This window comes from Perca fluviatilis, chromosome 5, assembly GCF_010015445.1.
Source record: "Perca fluviatilis chromosome 5, GENO_Pfluv_1.0, whole genome shotgun sequence".
Classification (NCBI taxonomy): domain Eukaryota; kingdom Metazoa; phylum Chordata; class Actinopteri; order Perciformes; family Percidae; genus Perca; species Perca fluviatilis.
The window spans coordinates 31,925,655-31,947,953 of NC_053116.1; the positions used below are offsets into that span (position 1 = coordinate 31,925,655).

General features: G+C 40.7%; 1 protein-coding gene across 1 annotated transcript in view; it reads left to right on the plus strand.

The window, feature by feature from the left end:
- Window positions 1-18,626, plus strand: part of LOC120559298 (plexin-A1-like) — a 296,826-nt gene extending 278,200 nt beyond the window's left edge. Inside the window, 8 exon segments of the mRNA XM_039800924.1 lie at window positions 723-826; window positions 921-1,017; window positions 3,164-3,368; window positions 5,747-5,772; window positions 5,775-5,898; window positions 6,952-7,164; window positions 9,526-9,676; window positions 12,312-18,626. Coding sequence (XP_039656858.1) covers window positions 723-826; window positions 921-1,017; window positions 3,164-3,368; window positions 5,747-5,772; window positions 5,775-5,898; window positions 6,952-7,164; window positions 9,526-9,676; window positions 12,312-12,407 — 1,016 coding nt within the window. The 3' untranslated portion in view covers window positions 12,408-18,626.
- Window positions 18,627-22,299: the final 3,673 nt, after the last annotated feature.

The following is a 22,299-nucleotide window of genomic DNA, read 5'->3' on the forward strand; positions in this document are numbered from 1 at the left end:
GTGAATGTACTGTACATCCGATATTTACTCTCCTTTTAGCTCTGTTTTGGTCTCTGTCAACTTCCAAGGGGAAATATCTGGCTTTCTAGTTGCTAAATGCTCCACATGTTAGCTATCTAGTAGCTACCTTTGTCTGCGTGCCTTTTGGTGCTGGACAGGTAGTGTACAGTGTTTTGTTTTTTTTCAGAGCTTTATTAGCTGTGATCATATTAGCTGGGGTTGACAGGAGTGTTGAGAGTGATCCCAAACAGTAAAGTTGTGGGCCCTAAAACCCAAACAATGAGCTGAAAGATTCTAAAAAGCTCAGTTGAGCTGAGTGGAACAGCAGGTTGCCGATAAAAGAAAATATTGATATGTGCAGCTTTAAGTGACTTGAAGTAATTTAATTTCTCAAAAAAGTGGAGAAGTGGGAAACACACTGACAATCCTTACGCAGCATACAAGAAATGTGCTGCAAATAGAGAAATCACAAGCCAGTACAGAAACATGGCAAGTTGTGCACAGTGCACGTTTCTGATATTTTCTTCAGTAACCTGAGCAAAGGTGTTTTTTTTCCCCACAGGGATCAAGACTTAATTCATGAAAAGTGAGGGAACATGATTAGCATTTACAAACAACTAAAATGATATCTGACCGCACTGCAAGACCAAAAGAAACCCAAACACACTCAGAGTACTTGTGTAGTGTTCTTTGCTCTAAACCTCTGTTCCCTCTTCCTGAAGAATGGCGTCAAGGCCGGATGGCCAGAATCATTCTGCAGGATGAAGACGTCACAACTAAGATCGACAATGACTGGAAACGCCTCAACACACTGGCTCACTATCAGGTACACAAGCACCGACGTGCACACAAAACAAGCACAAGCAACAGCTGGGTTGGATTTACCCAGTGAATATTTTGGTGTGTGTCTTGGTGTGCAGGTAACAGATGGCTCGGTGATCGCCCTGGTGCCAAAGCAGAACTCTGCCTATAACATTTCCAACTCCTCCACCTTCACCAAGAGCCTCAGCAGATACGGTACGTCTCCCATTCCTCTTTTGAATTGACCCTATTTAAATCATTCTGTCAATGATTCCCATCCCTCTAACTGCCTACACTCCCCCCCCCACACACACACACACACACACCCTTTCACTCTTTCATTCGCTCTTTCTCTTGTTTATCGTGGCCATGATTGTGCTCCATTCTTTGTGAATGGCAATCCTTTTTATCCATTGCTATCTGCCCAGGCCAAGGCTATTCCACAGCTATTTCCAAACAGCTCGTGAATGACAGACATTAAAGTAGACACCTCGATCCCCAGCTGACAGAGTGAAAGAGAGAGTGCACCTGGCAGTCAGCGATAGACAGAGGCCCGGCATCAATATGGTATACTTCACTGGAGAATTAAACTATTTAGAAGATAAATCACTCTGCAGTAAAAGACTGGACCCTTGTCCGATAACAAAAATGGGTAGTGACCCTCAGGCATGCACGGCTCGGGACTGATCTAGACTAACAGCAACCTGGATTTTCACTAAAAGCACCCATATAAATCGTATATAATCTTATTTGTGTGTGGGTAATATGCAAATAGACATAACACTTTGGGGGTAGCATTGTTACCTCTATTGGCACTGTAGAGATAGTGAGGGAACACAGGTAGAGAGAGGGTATGACATGCATCACAATCTTCTTCGGCTGTAAGAAATTCATTTGGAATCATGTTGCAGTTATGCTTTGCCTACCTGATACCCACAACATAGACATGCCTCTTTATCAGAGTTTTTATACATTGAGGGCTGATTCCAATAACAATTGTGTTACCTGAAATGAACAGGAGAGTGAGAGCTCTGCTACTAAATCTAACCCAGTCATCAAATATAGACGTGCTGGTCTTCTATAAGTGGTGGTCTTTGAGTGCATGCTTGCGTGCTTGCGTGCGTGTGTATTTTGTGTTTCTACTATAACATGTTAACATGAGTTTTTCTAATACTGCCAATGGCTGCTGCACCTGTATTCACCCTCTGTTGGAGCGCCTGTCTCTTTAAGCAATTATAAATATTGCTTATAGCCACTCTCAAATACCTCAGATTTTGTAGTAAGAAGTTTAGTTTAGTATTGATTTAGAGGCGCCTCGACTCTGAATAAATGCATCACACAACACCTACAATGTTTGAGTGCTGGATTTGTGGAGAGAAATGTAACTGGGGAAAATTCTTTCTAAAATGAAAGGTTTGGTTTTATGAGTCATCATCTCACTCTAAAAAAACTTGTCTTTCCATGTTCATATTTGCCTTTAATTGCGATCATGTGGATCTATGTGCGCTCGTGTGTGTGTGTGTGTGTGTGTGTGTGTGTGTGTGTGTGTGTGTGTGTTTATGAGCACAGGTAAATGTTGGCCACCAGTGGCAATGATGGGTTTGAAATCAAACCCACTCAGCACCCCGCCGGCAAGAGCAACAACAGCACTAGACACCACCTCACTCAGCCTCTTTCACTTTTCTATCCCGTACTCTCCCATTACTCTCCATTTCACCCCTCTCTCTCCTGACCTTCTTTGTCTGTCTGTCCATTTCACCCACCCACCCACCCCCTTTGCCATCTCCTCTCTATCCTTTCACCAAACATAAGGGGATTGCAACATGCATCAGCAACTCTCAACTATCTCTCCACCTCTTCTATTCATTCCATATGCCTTCTTCCCCAGGAGCAACAGCTAGTTAGGAGATAGTTCTCTCCTCCCCCCATGTGCACATCACCTGCCTGGTTGCTTTTCCCCTCTCCATACTAAATGGAAAAGTCGTAGATATGCATCTCCTTGCTTCGCTCTAATCAACTTTGACACTCACGCCATGAATAATGAAGCAGACATAGATGCTGGGGAAAAGGGGAGGGGAAGTGTGAGTCACAGTCTGTAAAAGAGAGAGAAGAATGTAGGAAAGAGTTTTCGGTGTTTATTGGTCGATTACCTGTCAGGTAATGAGATTCTACATGTTTTTACATCTACTGTATAACCTGTGAGAAGGAGAAGAATAGGCTGCAATATTTGCTGGTTTTTCAAACTCTAAAAATGGGCTCTAATAAGGGAAATCAGCCTTTTTTTGTTTACTGAATCACAAAGTTTATAACAAAAGCTGACATAGTTCTTCCACATAATTCTGTTTTGTGTTTGTGGCTTTAGAGAGTATGCTGAGGACAGCCAGTAGTCCAGATAGCCTACGATCCCGAACACCCATGATCACCCCTGACCTGGAGAGTGGAACCAAATTGTGGCATCTGGTGAAGAACCACGACCACTCGGACCAAAGGGAAGGCGACCGAGGCAGCAAGATGGTCTCTGAGATCTACCTGACCAGGTTGCTAGCTACAAAAGTAAGACAAAAGGAGTAAACTACACACCAGTGTTTTAAGAGTTTATTCCAGTCATGGTGAAAAAATCTCCAACACTGCACTTTGGGGACCATTGGGGAACAGTAAAACTCACCACTGAAACTCAGACTAATGGAATATTCACAACATTATCATCTCTTTAAGACAAAGGGATCCACCTCACCTATTTGATGGGAGAGGAAACTACTAGTACACAAAGTCTGCAGGTCTAAAGGAGTCATATACTGTATTGAATCACATCATCACAATTCAAGGCATTTCTATGTCAAATAATGGTACATACATTTTACATTTACATGTATTTATTAGACTTTTGTCCAAAGAGACAGGGAGCACATAGGAGAATAACGAAATGAGTTGAAATTGCTGCCGTGCAAGTGGCCACTCTATACTGACTTGAACTTGGAAGCAGCAAGAAGGAGCCAGTTTAAAAACCATTTAAAACCATTTGTAGAGTTTTTAGTGTGCGTGTTGGCAGCCCTGCCTGCATGGCGTTACAGTAGACCGAAGGACTGGCTGAGATCACAAGGAGTTCAGTCTTGAAAAGATTGATCAGAAGGGGACGTTTCATCATCCATATTGAGGTATCAGTGAGCCAGGCTGAGATTCACGCTAACATAGTGGGATGGTCTGACAGCATGGACAGATAGAGCTGGGTATTAGCATCACAGCAGTGGTAAAGAAAAAACATGTGAGCGGATAATCAGACCAGGGTTGGTGGCATATATTGAGAAGGGAAGAGGACCAAGCACTGATCCTTGCGGTACCCCTGTGGAAAAAAAGTGAAGCTTGGACTCTTCTCCTTCCCATGCTAAACGATTGCCCTATCACTAACAGTGCAGTTTGAATGGAATGACCACTTTTTAAATCATACTGTTTTGGTTTGTGGGAGGAAATCTGAGACTTGAACTAAACCTACTTACTGTACAATTTCAGGATAGGAAAGGTATAAAAAGTATAAACAGACCCATAACATTTCCATACATCTTGGATCCTTGCCTATCGTTCCTTTACGCCTTCATTGTCTCTCAGTTCATCGTCTCTATCCTAGATGTAAGAGGGGGAGAGAAATATAGCAATGGACAGCAGTTACAAGTGGGCCGGTTTTTCAATTTCCAGTAGTTATAAGAAAAAACAGATTAATAAAAGCTGGGCGTGTGGTGCAGAGTGCAGGGAGGCAGATACAGGTGGTGTCAGGAATCAGGTAATTTGTTGAAGGATTAAAGAGGCCATACATGAAGAAAAAACAGAGGCAAATGCAATTGAGAAGCTCATCTTGTCCCTGTCTCTCCATGGCTGTCTTTCTGTGTCTGTCTGCCCGCGCCGTCTCGTCTATGCAGATTTCAGTACTTTGATCCGCGACTGGGAAAGAATTCATTCCTGTTCCTTTTCGCAATGGCTGACTAAATACCATCCCCAAACATTTCCTCAGTAATAGATTCTGCCAGATGGAGAAGTCTGGGAAACAAATGTGTTGTTAAGGAAATTCATTTAGCTACATTTGATATGATTATGTTGAAGCATTGTCATTGGAGGAATGCGCCATCCAAATCCGAGAGCTGGGGTTCCTGTTTGTGATTCTGCAGATCGAGGCAGTCACAAAGCGTGGGTTATAACTGTGATTCCCACTGGGGCCATTCATACTAAAAATGCACACACTTATGGCCCATTCAGGTGCTGCGGATACAAGTGGCTGGAAATTGTACATATATTCTGTCACAGTGGAACTATGTTCATTGCCATTCTCTAAAGTACCTTCTTTCTGAGATTTCATAAGATGATCTTCTTCAACAGTAATTAACAGGTAGATTTTAAACATACGTATATACAACTTTGGAATATTTTGTATGTTTTTGAGGGTGATGGTGAATACCAGCATAAGAATGCTTAAAGTGATGTTTCGGAGTAATTTCACCCTAGGGTCCTTTGCACCATGATCACAGAACCAAACACACCCATAAGCAATATCACCTGGATGAAAATTGGGGCGTTAGGCGTGACGTAGCGTTATCAGCTACATAACGTTAAATGGATCCAAAGTGTCACTTTACATTACCCCACTAATAATGCCGAAATGATACAGCATTCTACAGTAGTACAAAAGGTTATGCTGTTACTTATAAGCATGGTTTACTCAATGTATAATGACCATCTCATGCTGGTTATATAACATGTCAACTTGTATTCAAGGTTCAAGGTTTAATTAATACATCCATAAAAACAAGTGCTGCCATCCAAACCAACCAAACTTGATCAAAATAATAAATGTCCATAGAATACATTCATAGATGAAAACAACACTAAACTCAATTCCATATTAAAACAGTTAAGAGAATTTAATCAAATCTTGTTTCTTGTTCATTATCATTAAAAGTTTTGTGGATGACCTTTTTGAGTCTATCTTACGTCCCCAAGAGGCAGCGCGCTGCCGCTGGCCATCAAGTACATGTTCGACTTCCTGGACGAGCAGGCCGACAAACACTCCATCACAGACTACGACGTACGACATACCTGGAAGAGCAACTGGTAAGTGAAAGAGTTCAAGTAATTACCATGGATGTTATGGGAACTGTTCCAAGATGGCACCCCCATTCAGTCCAATAAAAATTCCATCTCCAGCACATAAAGATCTTCAAGTTTGGCCTCATGACGTTTGCATTAGAGTCTCTCCCTAACTAGGAACTGGCCGACTTCCCACACATATTAGTAATACAAAAATAAAAAGTTGGTAGATATTTGGTGGCTTTTAAATATGTGTATTTTATTCATTTATTTAAGCAAACACGTCAAACATTGCCTGGTTCAAGCTTCTCAAATGTGTGGAGGTGTTGCTTTACTTTGTCTTTTGTAATAGTTAATAAATATCTTTAAGTTTTGGAGTGTTTGTCAGCCAAAAAAGAGCATGTGATGACATTACTTTGGACTTTTCAATGGCCATTTTTCACTATTTTCTGACTTTTTATTGAACAAACAAATAACTGATTGTTCCGGGAAAAATCAAGATACATGCCTATTTGCAGCCCTGAGAGAGTACATTTTGAATGTTTTTGATAATATTTCTGATCCAGATAATGTTATGTACTCTCGGGAAAGTAAATATCTTTGTGAACAACACTGCAGAAAAACGTATTGTATTAAATCAATAAATCCAGGTCTGCAAAATTCATAAATCATTTAAACAGTTGCTGTGTCTCATGCTTGGTCATAATTTACTGGATAATTTAATAGCATCTTCAGACTGGCATTGCAATATTTTTTCCATAAATTATTTATTTGCGTTTATTTCATTAAAATGTTATATTTGCACAGAATTTAGGTGAACTTCTTTGTAAAGTTGTGACCAATTACACACTACCTGTAAGCTGCTACATTGCCTAAGGGGCCATGGGGCTTACTGAGCAAGATTACTATATAAACCATTAGGAAAAAAAAACACAAAGTAGTGTGATGTGAACAAGAGTAAATTAAGCAACCAAAGCAAAGCACTCAATCGCTTCAAATTATGTTTTAATACAGGACATTTTTAGGTTATATTTCATTTTGTGTTTATAAAGTGTCTATTCTGTGTTCCGGCTACAGTCTTCCTCTGCGGTTCTGGGTGAACGTCATCAAGAACCCCCAGTTTGTATTTGACATCCATAAGAACAGTATCACGGACGCCTGTCTGTCTGTGGTGGCCCAGACCTTCATGGACTCCTGTTCAACGTCAGAACACAAACTAGGAAAAGACTCACCTTCAAATAAGCTACTCTACGCTAAAGACATCCCCAACTACAAGAACTGGGTGGAGAGGTAAGTTCAGTTCAACGCAGACAAATTCAAATCAATATTAAACTAGAAAAAGAAGAAAAAAACACAGCATGTCCACAGTTAATAAATGCTAGGGGAAAAAAAAAAAAAAATATTTGGGAGGGGGGGAAGGGGGAAAAAAATAAAAAAAGAGTTTTAAAAAAAAAATGTGGTTGAGAGATTGAAGTTAAAAAAAAATTAATTTACACTTCTAAACTACTAAGCTAAAAGCAACTGTGAGATAGTGAGAACATAACATAAGGTTGAACTTTTTCTGCTACTAGCATTTGAAGCATTTTGTACTGGACTCAGAGTACACAGTTCGATTAAATGAGTGCAAAGAAAGCATATACTGTAATTACAGCTTGATCCAGGCTCATAAATATGAAATACAGTGTACACAAGATTACAGAATATCTGTAATACCATGTGACATTTTAAACTCGCCATGTGAATTCAGGTCCAAGAAAAAAGGTAGCTGAAAAAAATGTGCTCTGGTTCACCCTTCATCTTTTATTGAGCTCCATAATGTTTAACTAAACTCAAGATAAGTTATGCACCGCCGATGCTTGTCCACAGTCTTTGTTTCTGCTGAGTGTGGAAGAGTCCAATAGTCTCTAAGTAGCTTTGGCAATGTGAATTACAGCTCCTCCCGCAGCTTGTATTGATGTTTTAAGAGTTGATGAAAGAGGCAGGATTTTTGTCTCATACCCAGATTGCCATGAACAGACAATATAAACTGCTAGCGATAAAAATGATGTATAAAACTAAATAATTGGATTCAACTATGTTAGTTAAAAAGTAAATTATATGGCCGCTGTGCATTCTCCCCTCCCTCTGGCTGCTGCAGGACTCAGACAGTTATCCTGGTCCAAGGCCCATTTCTTTATTTTGAGCAACACACTGTACATAAATGTGCTACAGTTAGTCCTAAGGCTTGCAGGGAGTATTTGAAGGCAGTATGAGATAAGAATTTATAGGTGATGGTTAATTAGGTGCAGTTAAAGCTTGTTTTCTATTATGCCTCCTAACGACACTCAACCCCAGCCTGCCCTGCTGCAGTAAACCTTATGATAGTTGAGATATGGATTCTGCAAACAGGTCTGGGTACAGCTCAATATTAGGAGATTTTCTTAATATACTGTATTGTTTTCTGCCTGCCTGGCTTTCCATGGACATTTTGCTCCACTGCAGCAGCCAACACCACTGAGTCGATAATGTGAAGGTTGTTGTTGCTCTGGCCAGATGGCCCTCAATAAGTGCAAGTTAACGCTCAGTCATGATAAGGGACTGTACGAAAATTATTGGGATGGGGATGGGGGGCTGAATCTTCTCTCTCGATTCCCTCTATTTTTAAATAGAGAGCCTCAAAATAAACCGTTATTACAGCCAGTGAATGAGTGGACTGGACACACACGGCAGCTCTGTCGCTGCTGATGGAGTTGAGCACAGTATTTTCACCCCACCCTATATTCCAAATAGTAAAAATGTATATGGATATATATAAGACGATGCTATAGCCTAATATGTAGGAGATCAGATGTGTGGTTGACTGTCATAACCAGTGTACCTGTATTTAAATAATAAACTCACAAGGCAATAAAATAAAATATAAATCTGGAGTGATGATGACAACGAATGTAACACGTCCTCCAACCCGGTCGTATGGGTACATAGGTCCTTTGTTTCTACCGGTTCCTAACCTCTAATGCGACCCACAGGAGGTTTCCTAAATTAGCTCCCCTACTGGTGTCAACAGATCAACACATCCTCATACCTAAACATAATGGTCACAGTTTTAAAGTTGTGGTTAATGTTGTGAAACGGTTAAAGTTTGGTTAGGTTTAGGCAACAAAATGACTTGGTTAGGTTTAGGAACAGATCATGGGTTGGGTTAAAATAGGTATGTTTAGTAAACATTCTTATTTTACATATGTACGTAACGTGACATAGTTATGTACTTAACTTACAAGTTAACTTGCGTACGTAAGTTAAAATAAGTCAACGCAATCTCAAAGTGAAAAAAATCTTCAAAAAAAAATACCCCTCCCTTCCCCTTTAAATAGTTTTGCTACAGTCCCTTAAAAACGAGTCAACCTATATATGTTATTGAATGATACACAGTGCACATGTCCATTCGTCCCGTCAAAGTGTCTTTGAGCAAGATACTGAAACATCAGCTAAATATTGAACCTCGAAATGTGAACTGTATCAATCCCCCAGTGAGAAGGCTGGTCACCAGCTGCCACCGTTTGCATTCAGAATATTTAACAACCAGTCCAACAAGTTCAGCCGGTGAGTGAACTTTTGGACGGAATACCAGTGGTGCAGTAGGTAAATCTCTCTGTCTGACCTTTCCTCTAGGTATTACTCCGATATCTCCCGTATGCCAGCCATCAGTGATCAGGACATGAGTGCCTACCTGGCAGAGCAGTCCCGCCTACACCTCAGCCAGTTCAACAGTATGTCTGCGCTGCACGAGATCTACTCCTACATCATCAAATACAAAGACGAGGTGAGCTCCCACTGCACGTGAAAGACAATCGAACAGAACGCAAAAGGGTGTTTTTTTTATGTAATTACTCGGTAGCAGGGTGTGCTGTGTCTTCTCCCCTTTACTAATTTTGACTAATGCCATGAGGTCATTTTAATTCAATTACGCTGATAACCAGCCCGCATTGGTACGGGCTGGAAGGTATTATCACCATTAGGATGCACATTAAAGCATGAGCTTAACACATTATGAAGCTAATGGAGCTTCATTAGAAGAAACATACAGCATCTCTGTTGGTTATTAAATGGAATTCAATCTTTTGATTGTGTATTTTTTTTTTTTTTTGTGTGTGTGTGTGTGTGTGTGTGTATGTATGGCTGTGGCTGTGTCTCATTCCGCATACTTCCGTCAGTACACTGCTAATGTGCACTGACCACTTACTGCCGTTTGCCCACTTTCGTTGATTTGTATTGTCCCAAAAGGAACATTTATGTTAAAACGCTTACCGGAAATGACAAGCGGTCGGTCAGAAAATCTTTTAAACTGACTTAACTTTGTCGATCTGAAATGAAGACAGATTCAGCAACTGCATGGCCTATTTCTCATTTAAAATGTTTTCAGAAACACGTTTCGGTGAACTATTTTCGTAAAGTACAAGATTATATTCTGAACGAGCCGCCATTATGCTCTGTTGTGAAATGCGGGAGAAGCCAGACCCATGTGACGCGTTCTTCCAATCAGCTGCTGGTCGTCATCCCTGTTCCCTCCCTCCATCTTGACCCCTTTGTAGTCAAGATGGCGCCCGTTTAGTGCGCGTAGTGTCCATCGTTCCACACTGAACTTTTTGACCATTTTTAGGGGGTCATCCGGGTACTTTCAGTGCACTGACTTTTTGCGTTATCTACACTATATACTTAAAACTAAGTGTTTGAAGTGAGGCTACAGCCAGAGAATCTTGTCGTCACCGTGAAGTTGCCAAGCAACTCTACATGTATAATATGTATGTTTATAATAATATGTAATAACTCTATCTATAAATATGAGCATTACCAGAGAAACAGTGTGTACTATAAAGAACATTTTCCTGTCACACACATTCACAACCCTGCTATTTGCATGCTCACAATGTAAGCCACTGGATCATGTTAAAACATGTTTCTCTTGAATCATTCATATGTACAACATCCGAAAGCAATCGTTTCTCTGTAACTCTTACTCTGCATTTGCTCATATTTAACGAATGCTGCCTGTCTCATCAAGGGTTTTTGTTTATGCACGTTTTTGTTTCATGTTCTTATTTCTACATTCTGTGAATAATTTAAACTAGGTCCGGTGTTGTGTTGAGTTGAATGTTGTTATGTCTCTGTTATTATTTTTGTGATCATTGTTTCTGTGATGTATTGAATGTTGTTTTGTTATTGCGATTGTTGTTTAATGTAATTATGCACTGCAGTTTATAGATGCACTAGTTCTGGGCGGACTCCAGGAAGAATAGCTGTGGCTACGGCCCCAGCTAACGGAGATCCCAATAAATCTTAATCTGTATAGTTAGACATTTTGGGAAATGCATTCATTCTGTCAAGAGTTAGTAAGAGGACCGATGTCACTTGTATGTCTGTCCTTTGAAAACCAAATTGGACAAACAACAATGTGCGGTTTTAATTTTCTTGGCCGGACACTTTGGCTTCCTGGAGTTTCAGCTGGTTGCCTGGCAACCTCACCGTGACGACAAGACTCGTAAAAGTCACTGCACTGGCCAAGAAAAAGGCCGGCAGATAAGTTTGAATGTTTTTTTTTTTTTGTGAGGATTGAACAAACAAGATGTAACATGTTAATTAGTGAGTTTTAGAAGTGCTGGTTATTGGCCTCCTTCCTGTACATCCCTTTACATTCTGCTCCCATAATTCACCAGGGGTTCATATCCCGCCCTTTACTTTTACCCTCCTTCTCCAGTCCCTTATAGATAACTATATGCCGCCTCATCCTCTTCTCTTCCCCTCCTTCCTCCTTCCCATCCTGCCATAGCAACAATATTACAGTAGTTATGCTGGCTGGTTGCAGCTGGCTCCATTCAAACCAACTGCTCCCCTTCATTACAGCCTATTATCCAGATGTAGGCAGCTGCACGGCCCCCATCGCCTCTAACACATACCCTAACCTTAAACGCACAAAAACACAGACACACACACACAGGCATAAATACATAGGGACATGCTTAACATGCCGCATACACATGCTAATGCACCTACACACACACACACATATGAACCAGAATGATGCAGCACAAACAGAAATGCCCACATAAATAGACACCGCACACTGCACCAGATCCTCCCTCCCTTGTCACACCTAATGGCCACTGGGAGTGTGTGTTGGTGTCTTATTAGCATGCCATTATAGACATCCCACAGCCCTAACACCTGCCCCGACCACCGTGTCCACGTTGTCAGCATCAGTTTAAAATGCAATCACTAACAGGGAGAACTGAAATTAGCATCAGAACGCTTTTTCTGCAGAAAGAGTCGGCGTGTCTGAGCATCAATTAAACATTTAGGGTTGAGAAGGGAAACTGTGTGCTTTGCTGCATGCAAACAAGTGAAACGAGTGATTAAGGCGCAGTGGTTGTAGTGTAATCTTCCTCCATATTTGTGTCCAGATCCTGTCGGCGTTACAGAAGGACGAGCAGTCGCGCAGACAGCGGCTACGCGGCAAGCTGGAGCAGGTCATCGACACCATGGCGCTGGCCAGCTGAGGACCGGCAAATCGGACGCCTCGGCTAGGGGGGAGAACTGGCCAACCAACACGCCTTCCCTGACAACCTTTGTCGCCCGTGAAATTTTGACCCTCGGCATTTGAAGTCATTATCACCCTCACAAACAACAACAAACGGCAGCGAAAAAAAAAAAAAAAAAAAAAAGACTGCAAAGGACACAAGTACCCAGCAGCAGCAGCAGCACACTGGAGAGACAGCAGAGTTTGGAAACTACGGCCCTGCCAGCCGGGTTGGCTTTTTGTTTTCTCTGAGCCACCAACACAAGCCCCTTAACAACCAAATGAAGCGCACCCTCATTCTTCAGCCGATATGGACCTCAGCTCAGGAGAGCGTTTGTTTTCATGAAGGGCCCTCATCACATCTGGAGTCCTACGGGTGCAGCAGTTGGGTACTTTGGCCACAATCAGGACCGGTACATGCACATTGGTGACCAAACACTCATCTTGCTGGATATAGAGCTGGAAAATGCTACAGGAAAGGAAAGGTATAAGCCACCAGCTAGTAGCTCGCCACAGCCAAGGCTACGGTTCAGACTGTGAGCCAATACAAATCCAGGATATATCACTGCGATACTTGATCCCTGTGAGGAATTTCTCTTTTCTGTTTGCCGTCCTCCACAGAGAGGTCAGGGGTCAGAGAGAGCTTACAGAGCAGCAGCCGTGGAGCTGTTAATGGATTCAGTGTGTTGCTCAAAGACACTACAGCAGGGTGGATGGCTGCTAGGCAACACGTAGGCCGCAGCCACTGCAGGGCAACCAGGCGAAAGGGACTTTGCAGGGAAACTGTTCCACCAGTACTGACTCTCAAACTCTCTAAACAAGAACTCCACTATTAGTCCAACGAAGGACATTTTCAGTTTCATAACTCTGCATTTAATTTGTCATTGCATTTGATTTTGTTTTCTTTTTCTCTCCCCCAACTGAACTGCCCACTCTCCCCAGTGCTGTGCCACTTGTGTTACTGCTGAATTTGCACAACAAAGTTGAATCAAAAGAGAGTAGAGGATATATGAATATATATAGATATATAAATACAAACCTTCTTTTTTTTTAAACAAATGAAAAGTTGAAAAAAAAACACGTTTTTCCATTTTAATGTACAAAAGATTTGATATTTCCAAGATGAAAAATTATGAAAACACAAAGGAAAAAGTCGTCCTGTGCCATGTTTTACTTTGAATGTTGTTTAGTGCAAAGAGACTTCTTTTCGTTAGATGAAATGTGCTATGATGATAATGTTGTCATGCTTAGTGACTGAAAGTGAGAGTTTAAAAATAGGTAAATGGCAAAATATATATATATATGTGTGTATATATATATAATATATATATATATATATATATATACTACAGATAGTTTCTATATTTCATGAGGTCGTGGGACCGTTGTGTGTTACATATTTGGCTCTGAAGGTAGTAAAAAGACAAGTGATGTCTGTGAGACAACCGACCTACAGTGCTTTTGTGTTTGTTTTAGAGAAACCAAATACATCAAGGCCTGCTCAGCTGATTTAGGTGACACGAAAGTCATTCCCGTGGAAGCCAGCCTCGTGCTGTGGTAGCAGACAACTAGAGAGGCAGTAGGCAGACATTTGAACAGTTGAACCCTGGCACACGCCGTGCTCGAGAACTTGTTGTTCTTATTTTCTGGACTTCTCTTGTCTGAAAAAAAATGTTATGAGGTGTGCCCTCCTAAATGAAGGACAGTTCTGATGTGCAGAAAAAGGTGAAACAGTATTGTCTAATTTCTTTGCTTGTTTTTTAGTCTGCAGTAAAGACAGTAAAGCTAAAGGTTCCACTTTTGACATGTGAATGTGGTTTTTGAAAAAGATAATGAAATGTAGCTTGATTTATGTAAGTGTTTTGTACCAGTTGAAGGCCTATCTCTTTTTTTCGTTTTATAGGGGTAAAAAAAAAAAAAAACTTAAAATGTTTGTTTTTTTCTGTACGTGCTGCTCCACATTAACTTGCAGTGCTTCAAAAAACATGCATTCATAAATAAGACATTCCTTTCTCTTATGAGTGTACAAATTGTACAAGGCTAATATTAATGGCTAGAAAATACACAAACAGGGTTATATACAGTAAACCATGTGTTGTATTCCATTCTACAAGAGCTTGTTATGAAATGTAGAGCACCAGACCAGGCATATCAACGACTTCCCGACTCTTCTACGTATCCCTGTTTGATTGGTTTGAAAGCAAATCGTTTTTTTCTTTCAAAAGGGTGACGAAAAAGTAGGTTAAAATGCATCAAATGCACATTTTAGAACAAGGTGACTTTAAAGGGAACAGTTTAAGATGCCACAAAATGATTTTCTTTTTCTTCCTCTTCGACAGTGCTTCCCTCAGATTTTCCCACTGTGACAGAGTGGAAAGGACTTGTTTCAGTCCAGTTCAGATAGCACAGAGCTTTGCAGATGCATCAGGAACCTTGCAGGCCAGAGCTGTCGTGAAAGGCCGGGTAGGTTTCTCTCAAATCAAATTAAAAGTTCCTATAACCCCTCTGAGTTATCTTTTTCGCTTGCCCAAGACCCTATACTTAGACAGTCTGAGCTACAGTTTGAGAAGAGGAAACTGAAAGATCCCAGTCATTTCCAACCTCTGTCTTACTTTCTCGAGTCATTCTATTTTGGTGATGGATTCTTGTGATTGTTGAAGGGATCGCTGCTCGTTAGGAAAAGTGCCAGTGGATCAAAGGGAAACTCCTAAAATACGTTTAAACACATAAAGAATCCGTCTGCAGTAAGACCTACCCACATGCCGTTTTGTCACTATCCATGGCCTCAAAACGTGCCGATTTAGGAGCAGATGCTAATTTTAGCTGGCACAAAGAAATTTCAGGTTCGCTGACGACGCATTCACATGCTCAAGAATTTATTGTAACTTTAAAAAAGCCAACACGGAAAAACCGCGCAGCTCAAACATGCCTTACACACTTGCAAAATTGTTTAGCTTAAAAATTAACATCTACAGTCAATGATGATTGAAAACTAAATGATTAGTTTATAATATATATATAAATAATGCAATTGATGTGGAATAATATACTTTGAGTTGTGACAAACATTTCGTATATTCTAATGACATGAACACAGAGGACCAGCAGCCAAGAGCGCAAAAATCTGCATAAGTCGGGGTGGTGGACGGGTCCCAGAACACAGGACTTTAACCCGGGGGGAGCAATGTTTGTGTCCTGGAAGTACTGCCTAAAGCTATAGTGCATAGTTTCTGTCCCCCCATGAGGCACCTCCACATGACACAACCCCAGCCCTCCTCCACGTAGTTGCTAGTAGCCAAGGAGGACACGGAGGATAAAAAAACAAAAAAAACATGATGGACTCTTCATAAGAGGTAATTATCTTCACTCGTTTTTCTGCGCACAAAAGTCGCCGGATGACACCATTTTCTGAACATAGCCATACTGAGAAATACAGAGAGAGTTTTGTCTCTTTGAGCAGCAATCCCTCCAATCTTTTAAAATGGCAAATAATATAAGTTTTTATAAGAATGACTTTGAAATAACCTATATTATCATTAAATGTTGAGTCACTGCTAAAAGTACTTGCAACATGTTAGCTGTTAGTTGATGTTGGCTACTGCAGATGGGGCATTTACCTAGGTGATCAGAGTGCTAAATTCATTGAACTATATTTTTCCAGCTATCTGCCAGAAGTGAACAATATATCTTCTCTCCATCGTTGCCCAAGCACTGAAGGCCTCTAACATGGCCGATAGTGGGAATGTCACTCTATGGAAGAAAAAAAAAAAGCCAAACTTAGACTTAAGTAACAGAATTCTATGGCAAATTTAAAGCCATCTCCTTTTTTCTGGACCTATCCTTATGCCACCAAACCAAACACATTGCTGCTGTCAAATAAAAACTCTTGAAAGGAGTACATTACCCTTGATATAGTTTGGATTATTATGAAAATCCAGATCGTTATATATTAGCGTGTAGTTCTCAGATGCTGTGTTTTTATCTGACAGCAAATATGTGTCTGAACAGAATGAAACGTGCTGTATGTGCTACAATACTTGAACCACTGACCTACACAGGGTAAAACAACATACAGGACGGCTGACCAAAGCTTTATTCATCAGGAGAACAGCTCTGGGACAAGAGCATATCTCTGATCCATCTTCTTTTCAGTTCTTCCACAAAATGACTCAAGCACTCCGCTATAGTCATTTAAATACCCCGTCATTGAACTGTTTGTCTTTATGCTCGATGAATAGTGAAATTGAGGCGACGTTACTTCCGTGTACAGGCACTCATTTACACATTCCGTTCAATTTGAAAGAATGACTTAAACGGTCTGAGGATCTGGACCACTGTATTGATGTTTGACTGCTATTCATTGGCTTAATTTTTCTTTTGATGAAGATGTGTGAAGATGACTTTAGTGATGTTGAACTAGTAATGAGGCTTAGTTAGCGAAGTATGAAAAAAAAAAAGTGCTGCAGTACCAAGAAGGCCCACTTGGTCTCTGGTGCTTAGTTTCTCTTCTTGTTTTCTGCTTTACCACTTGTTGGGGTAAAAGATGAAAAGACTTGGGCAATGCAGAGGAAATGCTTTGAAGGCTATGGTACCATAGGGTTCATTTTTCCATTCCGTTGCATCTGTGGTGTTCAACTTCCACATAAAAAAAGACAGTGATGAAGGACGAGGGTGGAGTTTGAGAAGGAAAGAGGTGGAGGGAGAGATTGACCAAACAGAACTGTTCACTGTGCCTTGTCAGCCCCTTTCCCATACTGAAAACGATGTACAACATTTTTCATTAAAATCAATATATTTAGATATACATTTTGACAACAATCATTTAGGATGTATTTGGAACTTATAAAATATTCATATATTTTGTGGAATATGCTCATTGGCTTTCTTTCCCAGACTGAGATGAGGAGATTGATACCAATCTCATGTCAGAACGTTTAGCCAAGCTAGCATGAAAAAGGAAAGAGCTAGCCTGGTTCAATCAATATAGGGAAAACATATGTCAACCAACGCCTCAAAATATGCTAAGTGAACAATTTGTATCTTATTTACATCATGTAAAATCATGTTGTGGTAGAAAGAGTGGGCCTAACTTAAAGTCATTACTTCAGTTTTTCACTTTGCTTTATGATAAACTGAGCTAAGCTAACTACGTCCTGATTCCAGCTGTGTTCTTAACATACAGACATAAGATTGATATTGTATTATCTCACTCTCTAAAACAAAAAAATGAAAGTGTGCTTATTCGCTTTCTTGCCAATTGACTTAGGTAGAAGATTAATACCTCTTATATCTGTCTGTAAAGTGTGAAGCTGGAGCCAGGATACAGTTAGCTTTCCATAGCATAAACACTGAAAGCAGGGAAAAACAGCTGGCTTAACTCTGTCCGAAGGTAACTTTTTTTTTTTTAAATAACAAATAGTGCACCTACAAGCACCACTTAGCTAGCTAATTTATACCTTATATATTATTACATTATATCGCATTTGCCAAAGCCAGGCTAGCTGTTATGCCTGCATCTAGTCTTTCTGCTTAGCTAACCGTATCCTAGCTCTAGCTCAAAATTTAGCAGCAGACGTGGGAGTGGTATCAATTTTCTCATCTAACTCTGTGAATGAGAGCATTTCCTAAAACTGTTTCTATTAAAAAATAATTAGATAAATCAGGAACCCACAAGCATTTTGGGATATTCTAAAAGCCATTTCTGAATCTATTCTAAGTGTTTGGAAACTGACTTATTTTTCAGTATGGGCTGCACCCTCCAACGTGACACCTCCTCAGACCCATATAGACAGACCAACGCACAACCTTAATACTTCCCCTCGTGTGCCATTTTTGATCACCCTCCAAACCGCAACACTCAAGTTACAGCAAGTTTCTCATCCCTCCAGTTCTCTCCAGCTTCCTCACCTGCTAAGTTCACTTTGATTAAAGTACATTTCAGAGAAGGTGCATAGGACATAAAAAAACAACCTTCACACAGATTAAAGACGAGAGAGGTAGAAAGGAAAAAAAATTATCTTAAAGAGTTTTAATACTTTATGAATTCTGATACCTTTTTAAGAGTTTCAGACTTGAAGCTGCTGTGACAGGTTTTGGCTGTTTCACGCCCGTGTAAATATCCTGCTCTTTCCTATTTTGCAGATTTATTACCTGTAAATAGACACGCATCAAGGAGAGATTAAACATGTTTTTTGCTAAATCTGTCTCGTCTGATGTTTTTATTCCCCTTCCCCATCCCTGTACAGTACACCCTTTAAAGTTATGGATTTGAAAGTTGTAACAAGTTTTAGGTTTATCTCAAGCGCACGCCACCACAAGAGAACTTGAGCATATATGAGGCTTAAATATTATTGTACTCTACGCATTCTGGTAAAGCAAAAACTACTGTTTGTGTTTGATTTCCCTTTTTTTTTTTACTACGGTGATGTTGATTAAGACATTGACAAGGATAAGAAAGGGATAATAATGATAATAAGCCTTTACATTGCTGACTGTACTGCCAGAAATCGCTCCCTGAAGTGAGCCAGGAAGATTCAAAGCTGAGTTTTAAGAGTACATTCACAGTTCAATACAATCAAAAGACTGAAATTGGCCCAGTGAGTGCCAGGCCAGTGAATCCCTAAATGACACTGTCAGATATGAGTGCTCTGTCGCAGTAATGATGTGATAGAAAATGTGCTTCAGAATCTCCATGTTCCATTGATTTCGCATATACTGTAAATCTTTCAAAACAGACAGATCATCATAAATCTAAAAAAATACAATATGTGTATCACTGTGCTTCACTGGGTGGAGAACATATAGCAAGATACAATGGATGGTGATGAGGTATAGGCCTATATATGGCTGTACTTTGTCACATTTTCTGTTTCCTGTTCTTTTTAGCCACGCTGGCTTTAAAGTTCTGAGGTAGGAAATGCTTGTCTGTCAGTCAGTCCACCAACATTTTAATTCCTCCAGTACTTTGGTTTAGACCCAAATACCTGAATATCTGACATTTCTATCAGCATCAGCTGTACTTCATGTAGTGCTAATGTAAGCATGCTAGAGTCCTAACCTAAGATGGTGAAAATGCTACCTGCTAGACATCAACATGCTAACACACTGATGTTAGTCTATATCCACGACGTTCCACTTCCGAGATTGCCCCGGTGCCGTCAGAAATTCCACCGGAGTTAACTCTGCTCAGATCTCTGAAGGGAAATCCAGACAGCTAGCTAGACTATCTGTCCAATGTGAGTTTTTTGTTGCACGACTAAAACAACTTTTAAAGTACACACGTTCCACCAAAACAAGTTCCTTCCTGAGGCTATTTTGCAGTGGCACCGTGGCTCTGTCTGGCTCTCAGTGCCGTCCAAGACGATTGCGATTGGTTTAAAGCAGAGGCTTCAACAGGGGGTCATGGACCCCTAGGGTGTCCTCAGAGTCACTGCAGTGGGGCTCCAAATTATTGTTAATTTTTGAAAGTTTTTTCAAATTAAAATGTCTTAAAGGAATACCCTATTGAAATAGGGCTTACCTGGCTGTAGATAGGTGGGCCGACGCATTTTTTGTCTCAGTGCAAGTAATTAGGTTGTTTTTTTTGTCTTTTGTTGGCTCACTTTTACTCACAACATGCTAACCGGCAACATAGGATTCCATTCACTACGCTAAGCTAACTAGCGGCGGCGCTGCCGGTGTTGCACCGGACTAAAACGATGCATGCACAAAAAATGCGTGATAAGCCCTATTTCAACAAACGGTGGCGTATCCCTTTAACACGAATCTAAAATTATTAGCAAATATAAATCCCCACCGATGATAGACTTTCCGGCCTATGGGTTAGGTATTCACTAACATAGCCATCCACAGATACAGTTAATCTTAAGGAATCACTGTGCCACATGTATGTTTAACATTAAAAGATTTATAAAATCATGCCAACAATTATTATTTTGATAGCTTAGTATTCTACGCACTAAAAAGGTACAATATGTATAAAGGCTTTAGGCTGCCCTACACATTATTGTAGGCCCAGTTTAATATGCAACTTTATTTTATACAGTATATGTAGTAGGGGGTCCCTGCTCCACCTCTCTTTCAGTTAAGGGGTCTTTGGTTTAAAAAAACATTGAAGACCCCAAATGCCAATAAACCAGAGCACGTTTTTCTTCCATCCAGGAATGCTGTGTGGACTAGCCAGACCCTCTGCAGCAGCACCGTGGAGGAAGGTCTGTCAATGCGAGACTACACTGATGTTAAAAAATTAGGATTTAGCTCAAAGCAACTGTGCTCCAGTACAGCCTCTATGCCACATTCATGTCAAATTGGAGTTATTTTGAGTATGAAATTGATGCAATATATAGTGCCCTTAAAAAATTCCAACAATGGAACAAAGTATAGTTCCCATGTCATGTACACTGCTTTCTGCTAACAATTCCACAGTATGAGATGGATTTTATAGATAGAAAAATGACTGTTGTGTGACTCTACTACACATGTAAGCCACGACGCAAAATGATGATGATTCATAAGTGTCCGACATGTCTGTATACTGTTCACTATAGAGCAAACGATGGAGTGTCAGACACTGCTTTGAGCTTGTCACTTATGTCTATTGCTCTTTCACTTTATCCTTCCTTTGCAGAGCAAATATAAAAACAGATAAAGTCCTACTCTCCCCACACATCCCTCAGACTGTCTATTACCAATTGGAAAATGTAACATTTAAAATGTGTTGAGCCCTCCCCCTGGGGAACAAGACGATTTGACAGGCAACCCATCAATCAAATTAAAAAGCCCATTACAAAAACATAAAGACGAGAGATTCAGACCTCCGGAGAGAACTGACCTGGATATCACAGACAACGCGTCTTTGTTCTGAATGGGATTGACTTCTCTGTATTGTCCTAAGTGCTTTTTTTTTATTTGGATTATTCTTTCCTCCACCCGTGAGGTCCTTTTAGTCTCTGGCTTTTATTTCTTCCTCGTCATGGTGAGGTTTCAAGCTGAGGCATTTGTAATTATCTCTCTTTCCTACCCAGTTTCTTTTCTTTGTCCTAATCCTCCTCTTTCCTATCTCTGATCTTTTTTTTCTTCCCCTCTCTCTACCAAGTGTGGTCCTTCCGAGAGTCAGACGGCGTGAGTTTTCACAGAAGTTTCTCTCCCACCCCTCTTCTTCTCTCCATCCTCTCCTTTAATTTGCCTCATGCATATTATTTGGACTCCCTGCTGTAACACTTGTCACAGTAGGTGGGGCAAAGCAGTGCTTAGATAAAGCTACGGGTTGCACACACTCTCACAGACAGCACAGCAGACGCCACCGCCCGAATCGCCTGCAGTTCATATGTCTGGTTATGTGTTCAAGTATCTCAGGGCATCAGATTACCATGTTTGAATTGTGTTTGTTGTGAAAAATCACTCTCCGTCTCTTTTATTTTCCTCTCCTTTTTTTTTTTTTTGCACGCCCAGAAGCTTTTCTGGCAATTCAATCAACCCGACCACTCTCAACACAACTGCTCGGCCGTCCTCTAAGATGCCCCGGCACAGAATAAACGACAAAGTCACATTGGCTTGGGCCCCACGCCGCCGACTCTCAGCTGGAGATTAAACTGTGATAAGACTCCTCTGTTTCTCAAGAGTGGAGAAGAGCATAACAGGGGGAGGGAGACGGGGGATAAGAGAAAAAGCAACATGGGGTAAGAAGGACAGAGAGGGGTGAAAGTTGTCTCGGGAGGTTAATACGGCCTCCCTCATTCTGTCTTTATGAAGCCCCAATAAATGACGACCAGCAGGGGAAATAAGATGATAGAGCAGAATCAGGACAGCAGACAGAGTCACGTTCTCTCAGTCGAAGCTGAATCAAATGCAGTGCTGAATTGAACGACTGTGTG